This window comes from Alternaria atra (genome assembly GCF_907166805.1).
Source record: "Alternaria atra isolate CS162 genome assembly, contig: 28, whole genome shotgun sequence".
Taxonomy (NCBI): Eukaryota; Fungi; Ascomycota; class Dothideomycetes; order Pleosporales; family Pleosporaceae; genus Alternaria; species Alternaria atra.
Genome location: NW_025091326.1, coordinates 143792 through 166182, shown reverse-complemented (window position 1 = coordinate 166182; position 22391 = coordinate 143792). Strand labels below are relative to the sequence as shown.

The 22391-nt window shown below is 50.8% G+C and overlaps 9 protein-coding genes across 9 annotated transcripts; 4 read left to right on the top strand and 5 right to left on the bottom strand.

Annotated features, from left to right (window-relative positions):
* Positions 1–204: 204 nt before the first annotated feature.
* On the bottom strand, positions 205–1509 carry ALTATR162_LOCUS7091 (uncharacterized protein; the record flags this gene model as incomplete). The annotated part of the gene is made up of 1 exon (XM_043314717.1): positions 205–1509. The coding sequence occupies one exon, from the start codon at positions 1507–1509 to the stop codon at positions 205–207; it is 1305 nt and encodes a 434-aa protein (XP_043170652.1).
* Positions 1510–1869: 360 nt separating this feature from the next.
* On the bottom strand, positions 1870–3008 carry ALTATR162_LOCUS7090 (uncharacterized protein; the record flags this gene model as incomplete). The annotated part of the gene is made up of 3 exons (XM_043314716.1): positions 1870–2296; positions 2350–2778; positions 2836–3008. 3 exons carry the CDS (start codon positions 3006–3008, stop codon positions 1870–1872), a joined length of 1029 nt encoding a protein of 342 aa, XP_043170651.1.
* A 1501-nt stretch (positions 3009–4509) lies between these two features.
* On the bottom strand, positions 4510–5655 carry ALTATR162_LOCUS7089 (uncharacterized protein; the record flags this gene model as incomplete). Its single annotated transcript, XM_043314715.1, has 3 exons — positions 4510–4562; positions 4610–4811; positions 4867–5655. 3 exons carry the CDS (start codon positions 5653–5655, stop codon positions 4510–4512), a joined length of 1044 nt encoding a protein of 347 aa, XP_043170650.1.
* A 1260-nt stretch (positions 5656–6915) lies between these two features.
* On the top strand, positions 6916–7439 carry ALTATR162_LOCUS7088 (uncharacterized protein; the record flags this gene model as incomplete). Its single annotated transcript, XM_043314714.1, has 2 exons — positions 6916–7121; positions 7244–7439. 2 exons carry the CDS (start codon positions 6916–6918, stop codon positions 7437–7439), a joined length of 402 nt encoding a protein of 133 aa, XP_043170649.1.
* A 2051-nt stretch (positions 7440–9490) lies between these two features.
* ALTATR162_LOCUS7087 (uncharacterized protein) lies at positions 9491–10360 on the top strand (the record flags this gene model as incomplete). Its single annotated transcript, XM_043314713.1, has 1 exon — positions 9491–10360. The coding sequence occupies one exon, from the start codon at positions 9491–9493 to the stop codon at positions 10358–10360; it is 870 nt and encodes a 289-aa protein (XP_043170648.1).
* Positions 10361–15506: 5146 nt separating this feature from the next.
* ALTATR162_LOCUS7086 (uncharacterized protein) lies at positions 15507–18007 on the bottom strand (the record flags this gene model as incomplete). Its single annotated transcript, XM_043314712.1, has 2 exons — positions 15507–15678; positions 16170–18007. The coding sequence occupies 2 exons, from the start codon at positions 18005–18007 to the stop codon at positions 15507–15509; spliced, it is 2010 nt and encodes a 669-aa protein (XP_043170647.1).
* Positions 18008–18654: 647 nt separating this feature from the next.
* On the top strand, positions 18655–18986 carry ALTATR162_LOCUS7085 (uncharacterized protein; the record flags this gene model as incomplete). The annotated part of the gene is made up of 2 exons (XM_043314711.1): positions 18655–18734; positions 18785–18986. The coding sequence occupies 2 exons, from the start codon at positions 18655–18657 to the stop codon at positions 18984–18986; spliced, it is 282 nt and encodes a 93-aa protein (XP_043170646.1).
* A 45-nt stretch (positions 18987–19031) lies between these two features.
* On the bottom strand, positions 19032–20636 carry ALTATR162_LOCUS7084 (uncharacterized protein; the record flags this gene model as incomplete). The annotated part of the gene is made up of 1 exon (XM_043314710.1): positions 19032–20636. The coding sequence occupies one exon, from the start codon at positions 20634–20636 to the stop codon at positions 19032–19034; it is 1605 nt and encodes a 534-aa protein (XP_043170645.1).
* Positions 20637–20936: 300 nt separating this feature from the next.
* Positions 20937–21859, top strand: ALTATR162_LOCUS7083 (uncharacterized protein; the record flags this gene model as incomplete). Its single annotated transcript, XM_043314709.1, has 4 exons — positions 20937–20948; positions 21122–21317; positions 21367–21698; positions 21749–21859. The coding sequence occupies 4 exons, from the start codon at positions 20937–20939 to the stop codon at positions 21857–21859; spliced, it is 651 nt and encodes a 216-aa protein (XP_043170644.1).
* Positions 21860–22391: the final 532 nt, after the last annotated feature.

The following is a 22391-nucleotide window of genomic DNA, read 5'->3' as shown; positions in this document are numbered from 1 at the left end:
GGGCGAGATCCTGACTCTTAAGGCGGCGTGACCCTGCAAAGGCACTCTTGGAAGAGAAAGAGTAGAGTAGATATCGATGTGATTTCATATGCTCCTACTCTTAGCCGTTCACATCTGAGAGTGTTCCCTTTCACCTTCGTAAATGCTCAATACGCCTGCAATGCCCAAATAGATACGCGCCTAACCCAGATATCGTGACATGAATCATACGCTCAGCGCAGCAGGAGCCGTAATCTCCTGTGGCGGGAGAGTCACAGCCGCTTCGGGCTCCACCTCTGGTACCTTGATGCGCTTAGCTTCCGGCTCTTCATCATCCCTTTCCTTGCGCTTCTCCTTCTTCTCAGCATCCCCTTCAGGTTTCTGGGCTTCCTTGACCCTCGCCCGCTTAGAGGCTCGCGATTCATTTTGCGGTATGCCCAGATGCTCGTCAACAGTGTTCGCCTGTTGCAACAAGTCATCCACGTTCTCCAAGCCCAACGCCTTGATAACGTCTGTGTAACACTTTGACTTGTTCATAGCCGCATATGCCTTCTCCTTCCCGGGTATCATCTGACTGAGCAGATACTTTGTGTTACCCCAGCGATTCTCTACTTGCAGTGCAAAACGCATGTATTCGGTAACAACGGTCTTCCACTGCGATCGCCACTCGTGAGGGCCGCCTTCTGCATCAGGTCGGAAGCAGCTAGGGTTCTTTTCGGCTTCCGTTGCGATCATTCCTCCATCGACGTTGAACTCTTCCGCAAGTTTAAGGGCTTCGGTGCGTGATGTGACGTCGCCGTTCATGAGGCATGCGACGCCTGCTTCGTGGCATATCTCTCCGATCATCTTGAGCTGATTTCTAATTGCGCGCTCTCTGGGTCGCATTGGTGTCGTTCGGCAGTGCACCGTGAGACCCGTGATGCCGGTGCGCACCAGTCTCTTCACCAGTGCCGCGGTTTCTTCTGGCGTGTCTAGAATTCGTATCTTGACGCTGATGCCAATCTCAAATGGCTTTCCTACTTCTTCGACAAGACTTGTCAAGATGTTGCAAAGCAAATCTGGCGTCTTCAGCAACGCTGCGCCCATACCGCCGGACGTGGAGAATGGCTTAGGGCAGCCAGAGTTGACATCTATGCCTGCGACATCCGCTGCCACCATCTTGGCTGCCTGCACAGCCAGCTCCGGATTCGCCGTGCCAATTTGGTATATGAGCTTCCCCTTCTCCAGCTCTGGATGTATGCGGTATATGACGCTTTCGCGGTTCTCGGGATCGAGTGTAGGGTTCTTGATCTTCGAGGTCGGTAGGCGCGAAAACTCCAGCGTTTGCGTGTGCGGATTGAGTCTCTTTGTAGTGCCAATCATGGCGCGGTCAATGGTTTCCGGTCCCCAGACCAGGTCGGCGCCGTACTTCAGCGCCAGAAGGCGTGAGGGCAATTCACCGGAGCGCACCATGGGCGCAAGCACCACTTTGCCACGGTAGTCGACACCATTTTTGGGGATAGGAACGCGGGCGGGCTCGTTGGAGGCCATGACTCGTGTTATCGATCGCGATAGGGTTCGAAGCATAACATGCCTTGACAAGACGAGGCCAGAAGTTTGATCAGAGTGAGTGGGGAAGAAGATGATAGCGGCCTTTGAAAGTTTAGCGCACGTGCCGCCGCTCGTGGGGCTAGCGCGGGGGCGATTCTGCAGGTACCGGCTGCCAACATAGAATGCCCTCTCCATCATTGTGCAAATTTTGCTACGGATCTTACTGAATACACTTTATATCGTACACTCATATGGAAAGTCCACGTAGACACTTGCAGCGGCCCACTAGCTTCCCGCAATCTCATCGCTTGCTTAACATCAAGACCTGGCAAGTCTTGGCTCAGATAGCCTTCAGCTCGTCTATACAAACACAAACTCCCTCTCTTCCACATCTCTTTCTTCTGCATCGATTGCTTCTGAATCGCCCTCGTCTGTAGCTAACTTTTGTACATCTTTCTCCTGCTCGTTCTCATGCATCGGAGTGGGCAAATATGCTTCGCCCACAAATTTCCATGTTTCTGGTTGGCTGCCATCAGCGACAGTCACCTGCCTGATAATGTGCAGTATCGGTGACCCATTCAGCGCGACGAGTCTATCTCCTGGCAGTACGCCCGGCATTGTTGAGCTGAGATACCCTTCTCTAGTCACGAAAAACTGCTTGTGAGCGACCTTCCGCATGGCCTCTAAGAACTGGTGTGCGTTCTTATGTTCATCTTCTGCCGTTGACTGCACCTCAGTGGCTACCTCGGGTGTGTTTGACTGCAAATGTGGGGGGTCTGCTTCTGTTCTGATGGAGTGTAAGCACACTGCCAAGTATCGATACAAGGAAGAAATGCATACTTTCGAATTGTTTTGTCAGTAATGACACCTCTCAGTTGTCGGCCCATCGCTTGAAAATCGAGGTACCAATCACGGGTTATCGTTTCGTCTATGTAGCACTCTTCATGATCTACCAGCGTATGCCAATACTCGTCGGAGGTGATTTGTCCTACAACTCCAACCCGAGGTTCTGTCTCGCCCCTCTTTGGAATGCGACTCATTACATCGTCAGCGATCCTCTCTTCCCAACACGCGACATTGATCAGATATTCTCTCCATTTGGATTCAGATTCAGATTCAGGCACCCAACAAGGGGCAGGCATCTTCTCGTGAACAGTCGCAACTTCGTCGAGTATCTTACCCAGCAGCACCAACTCTTCTAGCTTCGAACCGCTTCGTGGCACATTGAGCGCCTTGACCGCTGCGTAACGGGATATTCTCTTGCCTATGCTAACATAACGAGATCTCCAGCCAGGGAAGGGCAGACGATGGAAATCCGGCACTCACGATGGAAGGCCTTCGCTTCTCTTGGGTTCGAATACAAGGCTGAGCACTTTCCACAACATATCGTTGTCGTACTCTGAGCCCAAAGCTTGTATAAATGTCGTAAAACGGGTGTATAAGTCTTGAAATGAAACATAAGCTATGTTTGGATCAAGATATGTACCCCTTAGGTACATTGGGTCGATTAAGCCTAGTAACCCTAGTACACAATCTTCAGGCCTACCACAGTCCTGATCGAGCGACATCAGCATCCCTGATTTCAGAACGGCCGCGGCGGAAACACTGCTGACTTGTTGTTCAGGATCCCGTCCCACCTACGTGAAGTTTCGAATGAAGAACACCCCTGCTTTCCACGTATCTGCGCCCTCTTTTACGCGCATGGGCTGATGCCAACTACTGAGGAGATCCTCACATCTAACAAGCTCTTTTTCAAGAAAGAACCAAGAGCTTTGGGTATACATTGAGTCTCTCATAAGTCCCCAGCTGCAACCGGTATCTCCAGAGATGAAGCTGATGTCTTGAGGCAAAGCCGCTTCTTGTATAACCCACACCCTCCCAAACCAGTGGTTGAAGAGAAGATGATAAAGTGCAGATTTCAATGGCAGGTCAACAGACTGAAAGTGCAATTTCCGTTCCAAGTCTTCAAAGTCTGCACTTGGGTGCCTTCGTCTGACTTTGCGTAGCTTCTCAAGAAAGCGAACGGCATCAGGAATCCGCTTTTGGTATTTTGTAATACCGAGCCACACCCACACTTTCTTTGCCTGCCTGTAGACGCGGTTCATCTCCCGGATCTGCACCATCTTCTCTTCCTGGTCCGCCTGGTTGATGCATACAGCGTCGATCCAGATTGGTCGTACTGGACTGGTGTCTCCTCGGCGCGCAAGGTAAGGTAGTGCAGTGTATAGATTGCGATGCACTTGTAAAACGCTGCCGTTTAGAGTAACATCGAAGTGTTCTGCCTCCGAACCCCACACATATGAAAGTGCGTCAAATTTTAGACCAGGTCGGTCTAGACGTACCGTTTATACGCTCCAAGAGTGGCCGTCAGCGGTTTCGCCTGATAAGGGTGTTAGTAGGCGAATACAGCCAGTAGGTAACGGATCGTAAGCAAATAGTGGTGGTTCGGCCATTCTAGATACGAGTGGAGGTAAATGTCACATTAAGTCTGGGTGTCTGAGGTGCGGGGTGCAATCGTCGGATCCTGAAAATAGTGGCACAATGGAAGGAATCCATGGTTGCTTCCTAAGCTTGATCGAGACTAGGCTATTCATGATGCATGTAAGCATGCACGTTGCAGTGGCAAATATAAACTTCTCTATAAGGTATTTTCTGTCGAACGAAGATGCACTACTAGCATGTGCGCTTTCGAATCTCTAGTTGCCACGACTGACGTTTGTGCAAGCTGCGATAACCTTCCTTCCGCCTGCTCGGAAGGAAAATCGTAAATACGTCAACGGTCGGCTCAAGCTAATATACATGAATGGTAGCTCCCACGTGACTATAGATCGTGAATAAGGCCTGGTCTTCCTCGCTAGTCCTGTGCTCATCCTGCAGTCTCTGGACTAAGTATCCTCGGTTTCGATCTCGCCCAGTATTTAACGAGAGCGTCCATACTGACATTGCGTATATAGAAACACATTCATTCGGCATGGACTTGTCTGATGGTTCATTCTATATCTACAACTTCGCCTTTACTGCCTCTGGGTCCGCCACCTGCACCATAATTTTGCCTGCAATTGTTAGTAACATGATCTCAATCGTGATGAGACAAGCTTACCGGTGTTTTTTCCCTCGAACAATCCAACTAGTGCATCCTCCGCCTTGTTGATACCTCCCTTGATGATTGTCTCTTTTCGCTTGAGCTTTCCCTCTGAGAGCCATTGAGCAAGCTGTTTCCTTGCTTCGGCGTACTTGTCTGCGAAGTCGAAAACGACGAATCCTTGCATACGAATGCGCATGGAGATGATCATCATGTAGTTCTATACGTACGATTAGTAACGTAACCAGCAAACTGGGCACTGAGACGTGACGTACCTTTGGACCCTGAGGCTTCTTCTTGTTGTACTCCGAAATCGCGCCGCACATAACGAACCGCGCGAAAGGCTTGGCTCGTGAGAGAGCGAGGTCAAGGATCTCCCCACCCACGTTGTCGAAGTAAACATCAATAAGACCCTTGGTTGCATCCCTGAACTTCTTCGCGAACTGGGGATCTTTGTAGTTCAGTGCCTCGTCGAAGCCAAGCTCTTCCTTCAGCCACGACACCTTGCTATCCTCGCCAGCAAGTCCCAAGACCTTTGCGCCTTTCAGCTTAGCGATTTGGCCCACGACACTTCCTGTGGCGCCAGCTGCGCCGCTGACTACCACGAAATCTCCCGCTTTGATCTGACCAATCTCCAGGATACCGAAGTAGGCGGTAAGACCAGTCATTCCCAACACGCCCAGCGCGTCAGTTGGCACAGCGCCTTCTGGCAGATCCAATGATTCGACATGCTTCTCATTAAGCACAGAGTACTCGGACCATCCACACATACCAGTCGCGTATGTACCAACAGGGAATTTCTTGCTCTTACTTGCGACGATAAGGCCAATACCGCTGCCGCGCATCACAGCGCCAATCTCAACTGGAGGAATGTAAGAACGCGTCGGGTTCAACCAGCCGCGCATCGCTGGGTCAAGTGACAAATAGAGTGTCTGAAAGAGGACCTCGCCATCTTTGAGGGATGATGCCGATGGGACTTCTTGTTGCTTTGGCGTGAAGGTCTTGCCGGCAACAACACCGTCTTGTGGCCGTTCGGCAAGGTGGATTGATGTGTACGAGGGCATGATGGCAGCTCTTGGAATCCTAGTGATGCGATGCGATGTGATTAGATCTATGGGTAAATTCCAGTAGGTTTTGGTAATGTCTATCTCGAACAAGGGACTGGGAAGTGCCGTCTTTTCGGTCGAAGAATGGCTGAAGAGACTGAGAGTAAATCATGGCTCGCTCGTGTTATTGTAGTTCGTGTCCGCACAGATCCCCCATAGGTGTTCTGCGGAGAAGATACCGAGGTTCGGACAGTCATTTCCTAATTGGGACATGCACGTGACTAAATGCATGATCAAGGCACGTTCAATAGCACGGTGCAAGCAAGTGGTTACTGATCATCAACATGCGATCTCTCTTTGAATGCAGGGTCGCTGTCTCAAGATTTGCATCATCTCTCACCATGTACGTTGTTCTGGGATGAGATATCGTTACAGTGCTAATACCCCTAATTCGAAATGGCTCATGCTGGGGTTTCAATATCTCAGACGTTGCAGCTTATGCGAACCCACAGTTGGTCTGCTAACATCGTTGCAAACAAGATGTCTTGTCATGTCTCATGCTCGCGAACGGCACCGCCAACAGAGAGGGGCTGCTCACTAATCGAGTCAATGCCTGTAAACCTTCATATGTGCTATCAGCACACGTGCTTTGATGCAATAGCTGTCCGCGTCATCTTTAGATGATGTAACGAGACGGCGCTGAAATATTATGGAAATGGCTCAGTGCAATCTACCATGAACGAACAAGAGTAAAAATGGTAATGTTGTGCGAAAACTTGACGAAATCCTGGGGAACACTGTCTTTGGGGCATTTTTAGAAAGTGGAAATGACAAGATAGATCCATGGTCCTAAGAGTCAGAATGCCATCCTAATGGCACTGTTGGGTCGCACATGAGAAAGAAGCGGATATAAATGCCAAGCCGCTAAGGCAACCTGACTAAGCGGATCTCGAGCTCAGCATCATCGCGAACCCTAGCGACATCAACGACAGCCAGCAACCTCACGATGCAGTCACTACGTAGAACAGCAGTGGCTGCTGCCCGGACGAGCCGAACCTCCCTCCCGCGCCAGTCGCGCCGCTTCGCCCACGATGAACACGCTCACGGGCACCCGAGCCCAGCCGCAGACGAGCCTATGGGTGTATGTCAACCGTCCTTTACCCCTCCCAAACAGTCCCAGGCCTTTTCCACGATACCGCAATACTTGGGGGAAATGTGACTAACTCAATTGGCATGTAGTATGGCTTCTGGATCTCAATCGGCGTCATCCCCGCAGGAATGGCTGTTTACGCTATATCGCGAAACGACGGCGAGAACAACGAGCCGTACTTCACCCGCATGATCGCCAATGCTACGGCCGGACTACACGAGAAGTGGACTTCGCAGAATGACCACCACGTGCGCATGATCGAGCAGGCGGGTGAGGACAGGGTGCTGTTCTTGAACACACGGCCGCAGGAATATGTTGAGATGAAGTTTCCCGAGTACGTAATACCTAGAATGTGGCATACTAGGCTATGGGAAGAGGAGATTCAAGCCGAGACCAAGGCGAAGCAATGCAAATAGAGGAAACACCAATGTGGATATCTGAGGCTAACGAGCGCAGGATCATGAACGTCGGATCGCCGTACAACGTCCCCGCTGGAAGTCAAGTCCAGATGGACAAGGTCATCGAGAAGTACAAGAAGCTTGCGAACGAGGACAACGAGCGTAAGCTGGAGAAGTTGAGGAATAACCAGATCTCCTCTGAGCAGCCATTCGAGGGCAAGACCCGCGTCAAGAAGGCACCTGATATGTTCTAGATAAAGGGAGACTAGGCTCGTTAGATGTACATACACAGGAAATGATATCCGTTTCACTTGTACTTTCTACTACTCAAAAGGGCCTCCGGTCCAATCCTTATCCGAGCCTCTCTATTCAGCACATGCTTCTATGCGGTCTGCTTCCTCAGTCTGACCTAATCCTTCATCTGGCCTACGCAGTCAACAAGAAAATGAACACCGTCAGCTAATGAAGTAGACTAAGAAGCATCTGCTTCCTTCACGAATATGTGTGCAGATGCATATTTACTAGCCATGGGTGATGAAAGTAAACTCCTTTAATATTGAGATGATGAGTTTTGTAAACTATGGACTGAACGCAGCCTGTGGTCAATATATGTGTCCAATAATTGTTCTACTTTGGTCGCTGACGTAACCGTCCTGTTCTAGTGCTAGATGGTGCACCATGTTTCGTTCGCAGCGGTAAGGGGTTGATATGACAACCCGAGTATAGTGGTATTCATAGAAACCGTTTTTCGTACGCCTGCTGCACTACTCGAGATTCTGGAGCAATGCCTATACAGTCGAACTATCGCTCTTGTGAAGTGTCCTGGGTGGATATGTTTACTTTAAACACGGCTTTGTTAGTCATGCCCGGTGTGTTGTGCTATTTCCTGGGTCATTGACTCTTATTGGTAGCGGAATGAGCAGGTCGATGTTGAAAGGGCAGAGCGAAGTATGTCTCTGAGGCTATACAGTTCATGATGGCGAAGAGCTTGTGTGTCGCAGTGGCAGCGGTTAGTGCATGTAGCATTTATGTTCATGATATTCTAGAATTAGGAAGCTGCGAGGAACAAATACTCAGGTGTGACTCACAACGCAGCAACGTCCCGTAAGCGGTGAAGTTCAGCCACGTCGGTAATGTCGTGTGGGGTATATTATCTCCGATATAACTATGACGGAGTAGAGAGGCATGTAGAATACTTTAGGCTGTAAGATCATGATAAGTGAGTAATGATTGGTGGCGAGAGGCATTCGCGGTGGTATCGGGAATCAAGGCGTAGAGCCACGGGGTATCGAGGGCCTCCCAGCATACTCATAAATTTGGCAATGATTCCCGCATAAACGCGTGAAGGTCGACAAGCCTAGGCGTATTGCGGTGTTTCGTGGTAGTGGAAACGCACACGTCACGTCCGGTAGGGCTGTTGCCAGGGTTTCAGCCCACTTGACAGCGGGTACCTGAGCAGGGGTCATCGCTGATTGGCGAACCGTTACACCAGCATAACCAGTTCACGATGAATCTTCTTGAGGTGAAGTGAAGGGGATGTTTGTAGGCGCTTGAAATAGCTAGACTAGTTTTCATTCCAAGATGGATTGCTTTTGACTCGGCTGCTCATGTTGCTCATCAAATAACCACCGCTCGCGACCTCACCCGCTGTCAACCACACTGCCTGTCCAACACTAACGAGCAAAGAACAGGTTATCAGCTGCTAACAGCTTGCGAAGATCTGCTCGAGTACTCCAAGACAATCAACAAGGCATGAGTACCTGTCAGCCACCAGTAAGTCATTGTCTTCTCTCCACTAGATTGCTGTTCTATCATTGCTTTTCGTGGGCGTTTGCTACGCGGCAGCATTGGTCCTCCATGGACGTCTTGCAGAAAACAAAAGACTAATTCGAAGACAGATGTCGGCTCCCATCCAAGTGCGCACTCGAAGCATGCCGCTGCTTCCCTTTCGCAGAAGGAAGGTAGCCCCGGTTACTACGGTTCTAGGTAAGGCTTAGCGCCCGGGTGAACCCTTGGTGTTCCCAAACACGGCGCATCACCCATCATCCTGACTGACGGCGCCGCATAAACATCTTTCCCACCTGCGCCGCACATTGTCATTGTTTGCACTCCCGCATGCATCTCTCTGAAACAGTCTTGGGCAACGTTCGATGCTAACCCTAAACACCAAGACTCGGCACCATTGCTCCCCGAACTCAACTTCACCGCCCGCAAGAGGAATGACATGAACGGGTCAGCTTGGACCACCGACGACACTTCTCGCACTGCGAACGCCGCACCAACACGCACTACCTCGACCACAACCATGCCCTCTTACACAACGCCCCGCAACGTCTCAGGCCCGCTAGCCGTCGACAAAGCGCCCATGAGCCCCGACGAGAACAGCTCGTGGAACCGCCCCAACCACTACAGCACCCCCAACTCAAAGACATCACAATACATTGATAAGATCACACAAGAGAATGACCGCCTGCGACGAGAACTCAGGGCGGAGAAGCTCGCCAGGGAAGATGAAGCCAAGCGCGTGTCGGCTGCACAAACCAAAGCCGAAGACTCCCGCGCCGAGTACCAACATCTCCAGGTGCTCGCCGACACCAATGCGAGAGCCATAGAACGAAAAGACCGGAAGCTGGAAGAGCTCAAAGCCACGCTCGACGCCGAGGTACAGAGAAGGAAGTCAGCAGAACAGCGGGCCGAAGAAGCGCTCAGGATGCTGGGCGACACACGATCAGAGACACAACGGCAGCTCTCACAAGCATACGAGATGAGGGGTATGGCAGACACAAACCTCGAGACGGCACGAGACGGCTTCAAGCGCATCACCGATGGCTACGAGAAGAAGGTCCGCCAGATCAACGACGAGCTCAACGAGCTACGGAGAAAGCGCATCGAAGACGCCGATAAGATCAAGCGACAAGCCATCATTAGCGATCAGCTACAACACGAATCCTCTCGATCCACACGGACCGAAGCCAAGCTAACAAACCTGATGGAGATTTACAAAAAGGAGCACCGGAAAGAGATGGAAGGCCTTATACAAGAAGCAGAGAGGCTGCGACGCGCACTACCAGAGAAGGAGCGAGAAGCGCAGAAACTTGTCGATTCGCTGAAGGAGACTCGCGATAAGATGCGATGGGTCATGACTCAACATGAACGACAAACCGGGGGGCAATAAGCGCATCGTCCCCAAACTCCACGCACCATTCGACAGCCCGATAAAGGGGGCGACGAGCGAGACGCGATATAGAGACGGGCCAGCATATGCATCAAGCACGACCTGCTCTCTGCGCTCCCACACCATACGACTATAATGACCAAGCTTTGTTTCCTGGGTTAAATGGCAATCTGTAACATATCTGGATATGGCGTTGGAGTTAGGCATACATCACCACATATGCTGGGATGAACAGGCGCTTACTGGATATCATGGTCAGGCCCGAAATTGCACGCGCAGGTCATTGCCCGGCTGTTTTCCGAGCATAGGGCGTCTCACCGCTGGATACCTACCTCCCTTAATTCATTCGTGTATTTGTTTGTCGCATAATCTCATCCAGTTCGATTTCTCTTCATCATTCCTTAATATTCAAACCATAAATTAATTACCTTGACAGACTGCAGCACCCTTCGTTGGCACCCACTGTTACTCTGAGCGTTGCTAGCACCTGGACGCTCTTTCCCGGACCGTGAGGCGCCAAGCAAAACTTGAGACCCTTTTCACTTCTAGCTTTGCTTAGACTCACAAGCATCGCGACCGCGCATGATACCGATATCACATCCATCGTAACAGAATCCCATAGCGGTGTTATGTGCGCTTCTAAAATATGCATTGCTCTCTACAGTCGACAGCCTGCGCTTCACATACTGGAATTTCACTTCAAGGACTTCCTCATGCCATTTCGGTAAGAGGAACCACAATCAATCTACAAACTTGCCGATTATCAGATTGGCACACATATATTGAGCTCGAGTCTAACGCACACAGCAGCACCAACCTGTAAGCGACCGTCTAATGTGAATACCAATTCGCCTACCCGAGTACAAGTACAACGTTGCGAGGTCAACACTTGAAAATGCAGACAAACAACCCCCAAGCGCAAGATGCGGAAGTCACTCTACGTGTACCACAACGACCGCCCGAAAGCAAGCGAAATCTCGAGTCCTGAAGCTACGTTCGTCCTGAATGCAATCAGTAACAGTCTTGACTTGGGATATGTGTATTCTCACTGTGGAAAGGTCTCTTTAGTTAACGGGGGTACCGCACTGCGCGCAGCACTTTCCCGGAATGACCCAAACCGTGTCTCCACGCTCGAGACAAGCAGGGCAACGACGACCAGGTACCTATAACAATCAGCACATGCTCCAAAAGCACATTTGCTTCGAGCTCACCGGCATGGTGGTGATGCCATTAGCATCGCTCATACAAGGGGCCGCGAATCTATCAATGGGCGCGTGCAGACGCATAACGCTTTGTGGCAGGTGTCGATGTTGCAGCTGAGTCTTCAATGACATGGTCGAAGCGAATGACGGTGATGTCTTGATAGACAGGTGCAAACAAAACACGGTTAGAGGGATTGAATGAGTGTGGGGAGCACTGCAGAGATGAGCTGGACAGAGCGATGACTTTCCATCTAGACCACAGACGTGTCTTTATACCTCGTATGCTTCCCGAACGGCTTCGGTACACCAGAATCCCCTATTGCTAGCGTAACTCTTGTGCTTTGAAGCACGCTTGTAGCGCCCGCATCTGTCTGCAGTCTTCCGAATCCAAGGAGACGACTGTCTCTCTCGCCTTGTTCCTGCACCATGTGCATGAGTCATCGTACATCGTCACCGATAGCTCATCAGGAATGCTTGCGCCATGCAGTTCCACTTTACTGGGAGCACACGGGCAGATACATGTCGAACGGCGGCTTGGAGACGCTAAACTTCCAGGTCGCCTACCTAGATTCGAATCAGCTCTGGAGCAGGGTAGCCGTTGTATACACTGAAGCCACAAAAGGCTCAAGCGCAGAACCACCTCCAATACGTAATCCCGTCAACCGTTCGTTGCGTTGCATGCTCAGGTTAGACCTGACGAATAAATCAGCCGTAAATGACGGATAGATGAGTCTTAAATGTTACCCACCGCCAACACGCGATATTAAATAATAACTTTCATCTTATCAAGTTGGAAGCCGCCAAGCTACATTGTCGTTCTTTTGCAGCAACTCAATCTCCTGAATGCATCCTGATTCGACTTCTTACTTCTGGATTGCGGCCTTGGTAACGTTGCTGATCCTCGTCGCTATTTCGTTTTGTCGAGTTCGGCGCTAAGAAAGCCACGAATGTACGAGCCCTGCAACATGCAGCTGCAGGCAAACCTACGCGCTATCCCTGCCTTCCTACGTGATCTAGGCTCGTATTGCTTTTGCAACTTTGTGTGAGCCAAACTATTTGGTGATGCACCCGGTGAGCCGCCGCCTGTCTAGAGTGCGATCGATGCTGCGCATGTTAGCTCATACCGATGGCCGTCCTTCGATGATACGACCATCTTCAACTGTCGTACATGGCTGATGTAGACCTCAGCTGTCCAGTCTGCAAAGGCTGATTGATGGAGCTAAGCCACAAGATCGCGATTTGCGCTGACTACTGGTCTCTTTCACCACCTGAAACCTCCAACCCCCAGTCTCTTTTCTCTGCTGGACAAGGATCTTTCTGGACTTTTCTGTAAGTTAATTTGCGACTACGGATCGTACATGCTAAACATCCGGTCATTATCTCACACCCAATATTGCTGGGGTTCTTCTCGCCAAGTAGTATCGTGCACTAACTCTATGGTCAGTAAACGAGATGAATTCGCATTGTAGCATTGCTATCTTTGACATCGATCAAGCTCGGAAGCTTAGTATGCCATCGAGACCCGGTCATCAATGACTTCCAACACATTCTCTACCACCAGCTCTCGTCCATTGCTGACAAGGGTCAGCCAACTCTCAGCTGTGATAGCTCAAGTACATCGTCCATTCTCACGGCTTGGTTCTCGTTACAACATCCGATTAGATGCTTTTGTTGTATTGGTGCTGTGCGTATCTACCTAAGCGAAGTAAATATATTTGCCTGGTGACTTTCCATTCGGCCGGCACTCTACACTGATCATGTTCGCTGACCATCTCCTGGTCCATTTCGAATACCATGTCTCGTCGCATACTAGATTCCAAGAATAATCAGTAAAGCCAGTTCCGCAGAATGTTGTCCTTGCAGCTCTGTAGCTACAATCTCCATGTACAGATACAAATAGAGAACCTTTGAGATGCTGCACCAACACTAGCAGCTTATCATCACATTGGTAGAACGAGGCTGTCTAGCCAACCGGTCTAGCGCTACCGTTCACTAGGTTGATCTAAGGGTTCATTCCATCCGCCTGCCATATTGAGAGAAGCTGAGTGTTCAGAATAGCACTGTCAAGCTTTTGATGGTGAGTGACCTGACGCACCGATCCATTTACTCTTTACTACGCGACGACTGTACCCATTGAGGCTACGTCAAGCTTGAGCTGATTGAAGTACAAATCCTTAATCGCATGGACCCGATTTAGAATCACTGTTACCTGTCAAGAACGAGGGGTCGCTACAACGAACGAAGCATGCTCATAATCTCTATCGTCCTTCCTCAGAGCCTCGAAGCAAAGTAGCCAATCGTGTCGCTTGCTGAGAGCTGCCAGTCGCCTTACGACGAAGCTAGCTATGCACATCATATTTTGTGCGTTGGTCCCACTTTGAGCATGGCGCACGCGCCGCACACGCTACACCGATGGACTTGAAACCTCTCTAATACAACTCAAGTACTCGTATCACTCGCTCGGCACAGCTTGCATTTAGCTAGCTCATCACTTTAAATGAACGAGGGCCTGAAACAGACAGTCAATTGTCCACAGATGATCAGATTTCGATTGTGGTCTGTATTCTCGTCATCACTTTCCCAACTAACTGATTCGCAATTCTAGATGAGCAACGCAGGATGAAACCAACGGGGTCGGGCCGAGAAAACAGCAATATCTCATCACTTACATGCAAGGTACATGCAAGATACAGATTCAAATCGGCGCCACGCGACTATCACTGCAAGATCTTTGTTACACAGCATATGGCGAGCCAGGAACAACAAGCGCATTCTGACCTCGCTTTTTAGACGTTACTCCGACAACCTATCCGTATCTACCCGTTCTGCAGGTCCGCAATACTGAATCCGGATCTGATTGCATGGTAGGACAAGGTCGCTTCACAGCACTGGTTTTCCTCGTTGGAATCGTGAAATCCTGACGTCGCACCAGTACCACAGCAGCTTCTTCAACGGCTCTCGACTCAGCGTTTCCAGTTCGATATCCATCTGCAAGAGGGCCATCCGTAGGATCGTGAGATACTGAGCTGGCGGATGAACCGGCACACTACATTCCTTTTTGGTTGGCAAGCGGAAGACGGTTCCCGGCTGGGCAACTTACACAGTAAACCATCAAAAAGCCGCATGTCGTCGGAAAAGCGGTCGTCACTAGCCATCAGCCTTGTCCACCATCGGGACTTGCACAGCATGTCGCCTGTTTTCGCCCGGGGAGACATGTACAGGGCGGCTTCCGTTTCAACGGATGCCCCGTCGTACAGAGAAGGGCTATCTCTGGGTCAACACTACTGCGTGAGACGACGCGATGTCAACACTGTCCAGCCTCAGTGGTGTGCGCACTGTCGCTCGGTAACCTTTTACGTATCCCGGATTAGTGATACTCACCGTCTCGAGCAGCAATGACTGCAAGCGCCGCTTTTGCTTATCGAGGGGTTTCTCCACTCGACAGGAATACTGACACCAAGACCGGCCAATGAAATCATGCCACAAGAGACTGTGGCCTCCACTTCAAACTGACTCCTGGCATTGAGTAGCAAACTGGAATTGTTGTCAAGTAGGTTCTGTGTGTTCCTTGCAAAAGGTTTGAGCTGCAGCGTTGTATGCTATATAGTGAAAGGCACCGGTGCATGTAAGTTGAGCACAGTTTATTCAAGGCTCTTAAAACACCACAGACCCCAAAACCAGTGACATAGCTGGTCCAACTGACGCTACTACAAAGATGCAATTCTCCCACGTAGCCCACCGCGTTGTCTATGCCTCTCATCTCTCAATTGATGATACAAGTGTTGATGGCGATGCAAACTCTCGTGGTCAAATTGCTTCCCACGCTGGACCCTTGCACCTCTCGGAAACAACTAGCGTTGCATTAGCATGTCATCGCACCACAAAGGGCAGCGGCTCCAAGGAAAGACATGTCGATAGTAGCGGTCAGGAATAACGAATAGTTATCAAGCCGTACTGACCGTCTTCCTAATGCGGACCAACAGCACACCCTTGGTGATGACACCATTTGAGTCGTATAGATGCAGCATGCGTAGACCCGTCTGCAGACGGTCGAGGCGGAAGCATGCCCAAGCGGCTAGATCGTCGCTGAGTCGTTCATCGTCCATGACTTTGAATCTGGGGTGGCTGGTCAGCATGTGCATGAACAAACGAAAGACGAGCAGCAAAGCAACGGCGTATCGGGGCAAGCTCCCCTTGTATTGGATCGCCTATGTCAGAGCTATCGTCGCTGCATGGTGAGGCGGTGGCAGGATGACCGATAGACCAGAACGACAGCAGAGGACCATTAACAAAACGACAAGGCGATGGCGCTGCAATGGTGGGAACGGGAATAACTGCGATCTGCAGGCACGGCGATCCCAATCGTGATCCTCGCTGTGTGCTACGATCGCTTACTCAAAGCTTTCGTTGCAACGGCTGTGGAACGAGCCAATGTCGCGTATGCAGCAAAAAGATGCAGAGCCATCCAGATGGAGCTCAGGTACCAGTGTTCGAGCACCTTTCTTGGTAGAACGGTAAGAGCATCTGTGAGTGCGAGGGTAATGCTTGCAGGTCCCATGGCAACCTGCATGTGCTTGACACGTAGCAGAAAAAGAGATGAGACTTACCTGACGAATGTCAATTCTTCCGTGACACCGGGTACACTGACGAATTTGACGACTTCACCGCCAAAATCCGGGTTCGTGGTCTTGGTTGTCTTCGTCTTCTGTTTGTATTCGCCCTTTTGGCTTCTTCCATTACCGGGTACTGGCTCGGCGTTACGCTCTTCGTGTGACTCCACGTGCAACTCAACCTTGACGTAAGGCTTGAGATCCTTTGGGTCGTCCTCCTCGGGAGGCAGAGGGATATCCTGTCCTGCGAGGAACTCAATGGTCAAGTCAAGGTCGTGATGAGGTATGGCGGTCTTTTGTGTCACCTCTTGGCTGGTGCTGCGATACCCTTCGGGTTTGAGGACCCAGCCACCGGTACCTGCAAACATGGCTTCATTTTGCATCATTCCACCATCCCAGCGTTGCCAGTTCAGGGCTACTATTTGAACTCCAGCACGCCAGAAGACCGAAGGGTTCAAGTTGGACGAAGTCAACCGCAAGCCCTTTGGGTAAGCGCGCATGAAGAAGTGTTTGTTGTGTTCAAAGAGTCGGACAGGATCCGTTTCGTGAACTTCCATCAAGGTTCCTTCTGACAAGGAGAAGACATGAGTAGGTATCTTCGCCTCTGGAGCATCAAGAGTCTTGTACGAGTAGCCTCCTAGATAAACACCCAGTCGTGATAGTGCTTCGATAATCTTAGGCTTTGGCGCCGGAGGCTTCTTCTCTCCATCTGGGCCGACTTCTGATGACTCTGAAGCCGCAGAATCAGTGCTCGTGGTATGCTCTAGTGGCGGCGCTGATGCTGGTGCGGCTAATGTTGTGGGTTGTGGCTCCACTGCGACTGGCTTCATATGCCCACGCTTGACCTTGACCAGGATCTTATTCTCCAGCTCCTTCAACGTCGGTAGATGAGCTTCATCAAGACCCTGCGCTGGATCTAGGGGTAGCTCAAGTAGCATACCTTTCCAGTACTCGTTCATGATCTCAACCATGATCTCCTGCTGCTCTGGACCGGTGTGTACCTCGAGACTTACTATCAAGGGTAGGTTTGATGCAGCAAATGCATAATCCCTGATAGTCGCGCATACGGCGCGGAACGTCATGTCCTTGGTCAAAGTGTAGCCGTGAAATACCCTGGGCTCGGCCCTTGACGTGTAAGAGGCAGAGTGCCAGGGCTTGATCTTGTTATCTCCATCCTGAGGCGGCTGCGGTGATTCCTCTTCTTTCTCTTCGTCGCTCTTCTTGCCAAACTTGAGCCCTAGCCTCTTACGGATACTCAGACCCGACTTGGACTTCTTCTTCTCTTTCCTCGTGTCACTCGATCCTGGGTTGCCCATGGCAGCTTCCTCATCTGAGCTAGAATCGGAAAGCTCGTCTCCATCCCAAACATCGACCTCGACGCAACGACATCCTCGCATCAGGACGTTCTTGTAGGCATCGACGCTCGAGTCGCTCGACAGCTGATTTCCGGTAAGGTATGTGTTGTGACTCGAGGAGATGAAGTAGTTGGAGATTGGATACGACTCATCCACAGGTTGCGCAGGCTTCAATACACTTGCCGATCCTGACATGAAGTAGTTGGCGAAGTGCGAGAAGGAGCCGTCGGCCAGAAGCTCAGCGTTCTGCCCTGAGCACTGCTGCTCCTCCGCCAGCCACTTCAATTGTCCCTCCTTTGTTCCCAAGTCGTATCGCTTCATGATTTCGTCGTAGACTGCCTTGATGTATTGTGTAAGGAGTGGTGATAAGGCGTCGACCTTGCGAGCTGTAGTGGAGGCCGATGCTGTACCACCACCTGCCTGAAGCTCTGGGTTGACGGCCTTGGGCGTACCCAGCTTGTTGTCTTTGGTGGGTGTCATCTTGCGGTTGTGCTGCGTACAGCGGGATCGAAGAGTGAAGAAGGTTCAGGCAAGTTTGTAGACAGCAACAGAATGTAAGGTGGTAGCGGTGTATGACCCTTGAAGCGTCTGTGTGCCTGAGTAATGGCTGAGTCCAGGCAGCTCAGCTCGCTGATCGGTGTCAGTGTGTCCTTCTGCAATTGGATGATATGTGGAAATAATTCACATACTTACAATATTGGGTAGTCACCTGTACGCGCAACTTACTGTTGGAACTATAAGCCAAGTGCGGAGTGGCAGCGGGATCTAGTTGTGAAGGTATGAGGAGGTGCGGCCCGCGACGTTGAAGTGGGCGCAATAGCCTCATGTTCAGCTCGTGCCTGCCTTGGCCTGCCGCACTGGCGTTTGATCATCCAATTGGTGGGGCACAGGTCATGGCTAATATCTGCTATGGGCTGACACGCAACACTCGACGTTTGCTGCATGCGCAATGGCAAAGAGTGCGGGCTGCCCTGTTTGCGGTGCTGTAAGAATAAGGTCTAGGCTTGACATGTGCCGTTCCAGCCTTGCCAAGGCCGTCGACGTCACTCAGGGTCCAGCATTCAAAGATATTATCGATGTATTGGAGACCAACATTCCCGACATAAACTCTTAGGCGCACATTCACCATGGCAAAGTCACGAAAAGAAGCAGAGAGCGAAGTCCGGTCCTGGGGGTTCGACCATGTATTTACATGGACCGATAGTCCGTGAGTCTACATACTCCTACGCCAATGAATGTAGCCTGACTCTCTTGCAGCAATGCCCACTACTCGCCACACAAGCATAGCGGAAAGACAACACACCTCGTTCTCAACGGCTTCATAACGTACACATACCCAGACGACCCTGATGCGAAAAAGGAAACAATAGGTCCTGGCGCGAGATGGGACGTGGACGCGAAGAAGGTACATGAAGTATGGGTAGGAGATGAGGGATGTACATATGTCATTGGCGAATGAACCATTCCAGACTGCGAAGCGCACCCGCCAGCAGTTCCACTTCGATCAACCTAGGAACCCATTCTGTCCCAGGTACTTGATCGCGTCGAGGGCCAGTTGATCTGCCTTGACCAGCTCTTGCTCCACCATGCGCTCATACAGTCCCGGCAGTTTATCTTCTTCCCTTGGAGGATGCTGATATTTGCATTTGCTGAAATAAGGGCATTTCCCGTTGCGCTTCCAATTTGTACATACGCTCATGCTCTTCGTTTCGGCTTTCTTCGGCGCCTGCGGAGGAGGCGGAACCCTGATGGGTGGCGGAGCAATCTTCGACGATGTAGGTTCTGGTGCTTCGTTGTTATCGTCTGATTCAGACTCGGACTCGTCCTCCTCTTCCGAGCTTGATACCACAGATGATTCTGACAAGACTGAACTCTCCGCATCGGAGTCCGTCTCGCTTTCGTACCCTAGGCCCAAATTTACTACGTTTGGCGCAGGCTGCTTCTTCACCATGCTCTCGTGAAGCTTTTTTCGTAACGCTGCGAGTTCTTCCTGTCGACGATTGTCGGCGTCCTGTTTTACCCCATCATCCTTCTTCACCTTGTTGTCCTGTCTCCTTTCGCGAGGTTTTGTTTGTTGGATCTCGGTATCGATGTTGTGCTCCCTAGGTGGTTTGCCGCTCACCCTACGCAAGAACTCAAGCTCGGCAGCCCGTTTCCTTGCAGCCTCTTCTGCCTTCTCAATGGCCCTCTTTTCCGTAGGAAAGTTCTTTCTTCGGTCCTTGATCCACGCCGCGACCTCTGCCCCTGTCTGTATACTGATTGCCTCTCCGTTATGCTCGAACGCGAAACCTCCACCCTTGAGCTTTTCCGTGTATGCGGCTTCTTCATCAATGTCCTCCTCATCACTAATTTCATCAGGGACCGGCTGTTGCGAGAGTCCCAGGTTGACTTTGCGCTTCTTGTTGTCCGGTCGTACTACAGACGGTGTAGGTAAGGAAAAGCCGAAGCTGGGTATCTGAGGGGGTACGGCAGCCTTAGCCCTCGGCGGCTTGGAACTCGACTGCGGTGGGTTCGGTTGCGACTGGGCCTGGTTGTTTCGATCGTTCAACTTTCTCTTTTGACCAGCGTGCTGCTGAGGCGAATATCGAGGACTCAATTGTTTCTCATTAGGCTGTGGAGATTGCGGAACAGAGGTGTTGCCTGTACTCGTCATGTGATTGGCATACGCGGCCATCGATTGTACGCCAGACGGTGTGGACATATATGACATGACCTGAGCGAGAGCATTAGGGTCGTATTGTTGTTGTGCCGCGCCGTGTGCTTGCGCGCCGCCAGCGAAGGGGGGATTGTTGTGTCCATTTGCAGCGGCAGTGTTTGACGGCGCATTCATATGGTTTTGCCTATTGCCAGCGTTGAACCCTCCTCTATGATTTGCGCCGCCCCTGTTGTTCTGATAACCTCGTTGACCCCCTCTGCCGCGCGCATCTCCCCGTCCGCGATTCTGCCCATGGCCACCTCTGGCATTACCACCGGAGTTGTGGAAGCCGCCTCTCCCGCGACCTCTATCACCGCCTCCTCGGACAGGATCACCTCGTTGACTCGCGTATGGTTGCTCGCTGGATGTAGCTTTCGGCGGCGGTGGAGGCGGAGGAGGAAATCTGAACGACATCGGGGTATCTGTGTATTCGTATGTTGTGTTTATCGAAAGCTTAATGCATTAGTAATAGTAATTACATGAAAACGTATATTGTACAGTGTGAATCGCGAAAAGACGCTGGGAAGGCTGTTGCAGAAGATGCGACGCGCCTCGGAAGTCCGCAATCCAAAAAGTTCCTTATCGATATCACTAGCGCAACGCTAGCGGTTACCCAGAGGAGTCTCACCATTGACTCTATTGTCTATATCCACCATGTCTAGGTAGCGACCGGTTCTTTCCTTTCACATCCATGAAGCCTCCAAAACTGCGATCATGTTCATACTTGTAAGTCCCAGCACGATCCGAGGCCTGACACGTCGTCTGTGCGCTTTCGCGCCGCTGGACAGAAAATTTGAGCGACAGGAAAAGATGAGAGAAACGGATGCAACTACGCGTAAATCTTGTCGCTTATGATCGCGCTGTATCTTGGTTTCGAATTGCTACTGACTACGCCGTAGACCACGATTCAAGACTTGATACAGATCAAGCCGCAGGACTTTGAGAAGCCTAGCGCACAAGCCATTAAAGATGTAGTCAACGACAAATACAGCAATAGGATCGTTCCCGGAATTGGTCTTTGCCTCTGTATGTGGGATCTTATTTCAGCAACTGAAGGCTTGATCGGTCACGGGACTGGACTTGTCAACGTTAACAGTAAGCACTTTCGCGCCAATCCCAGCATATTTACTTACATGCCACGCAGTCGAATTTCGCATGGCTGTCTTCCGTCCTTTCCGCGGCGAGATCATATATGGACGGATCAAGTCTTCCAACGAAGAAGGCATCATCCTTGACCTGGAGTTCACCTCGGAAGTCTTCGTTCCCTACCAAAACCTGCCAGAAAACTCGTCTTTCTCCAAAGCTGAGATGGTCTGGATCTGGAACTCCGAAGGCACGGAACTGTTCTTCGATAAGGGCGAGCCAGTTTTATTCAGAGTAGAGCATGAAGAATGGTACGACCAAAGGCCAACTATCGTGGAGAAGGATGAGAAGGGTGAGATCGTTGAAGAGAGACCGACAGCCTGGAAGATCATCGTAAGTCGTAGGAATCATGCGAATCTATGTGCGTCTAATGTGTGATTTAGGGCTCGATGGGCCAACCTGGTCTTGGCCCAACACTTTGGTGGGCCGAAGGCGGAGAAGAGGAGGAAGAGGGCGAAGAAGGCGATATAGAGATGGAGGGCGCCGAGGAATGATTATCTCTTATCGGCCATTATATGCCGGTATATACACTGGAAACATAGGAAATCAGATGAATTTCACGGAACACATGTGTACTTTGCATACTAGCGCGAAGCGGGTATTTTCCACATCCCTCTAGATATCGCAGGACCTTTACAGTCGCTATGATTTTCGACTGCTTCGAGAAACTTGCCGATATTCGCTGGAAAAAAAACATGGAGCAATCGCATGACAGGCGCACTATAACGTGTTTCTAGGAATTCCAGCAGCAATTCAAGCAAAAATGATCTCTACAAGTACCCACTAGGTTGCACTCCAGACGACCCTTCCGAGCACGAGTATCAACAGCAAGATCACCATGTCCACAACAGGTCATGAAGAAGATGAAATACTGACACCCAGCGAGGTGGAAGAGCGAACCGTGGAGGAGGTGGACGATGGTTATGATCATGCCAGTGACGATGACTGTCGTGCGTACTAGTCTGTGGCGAAGGACTGAGATGCATACCTATCTGGCAGTGACTTTGAACTCAAGATGCATAACGC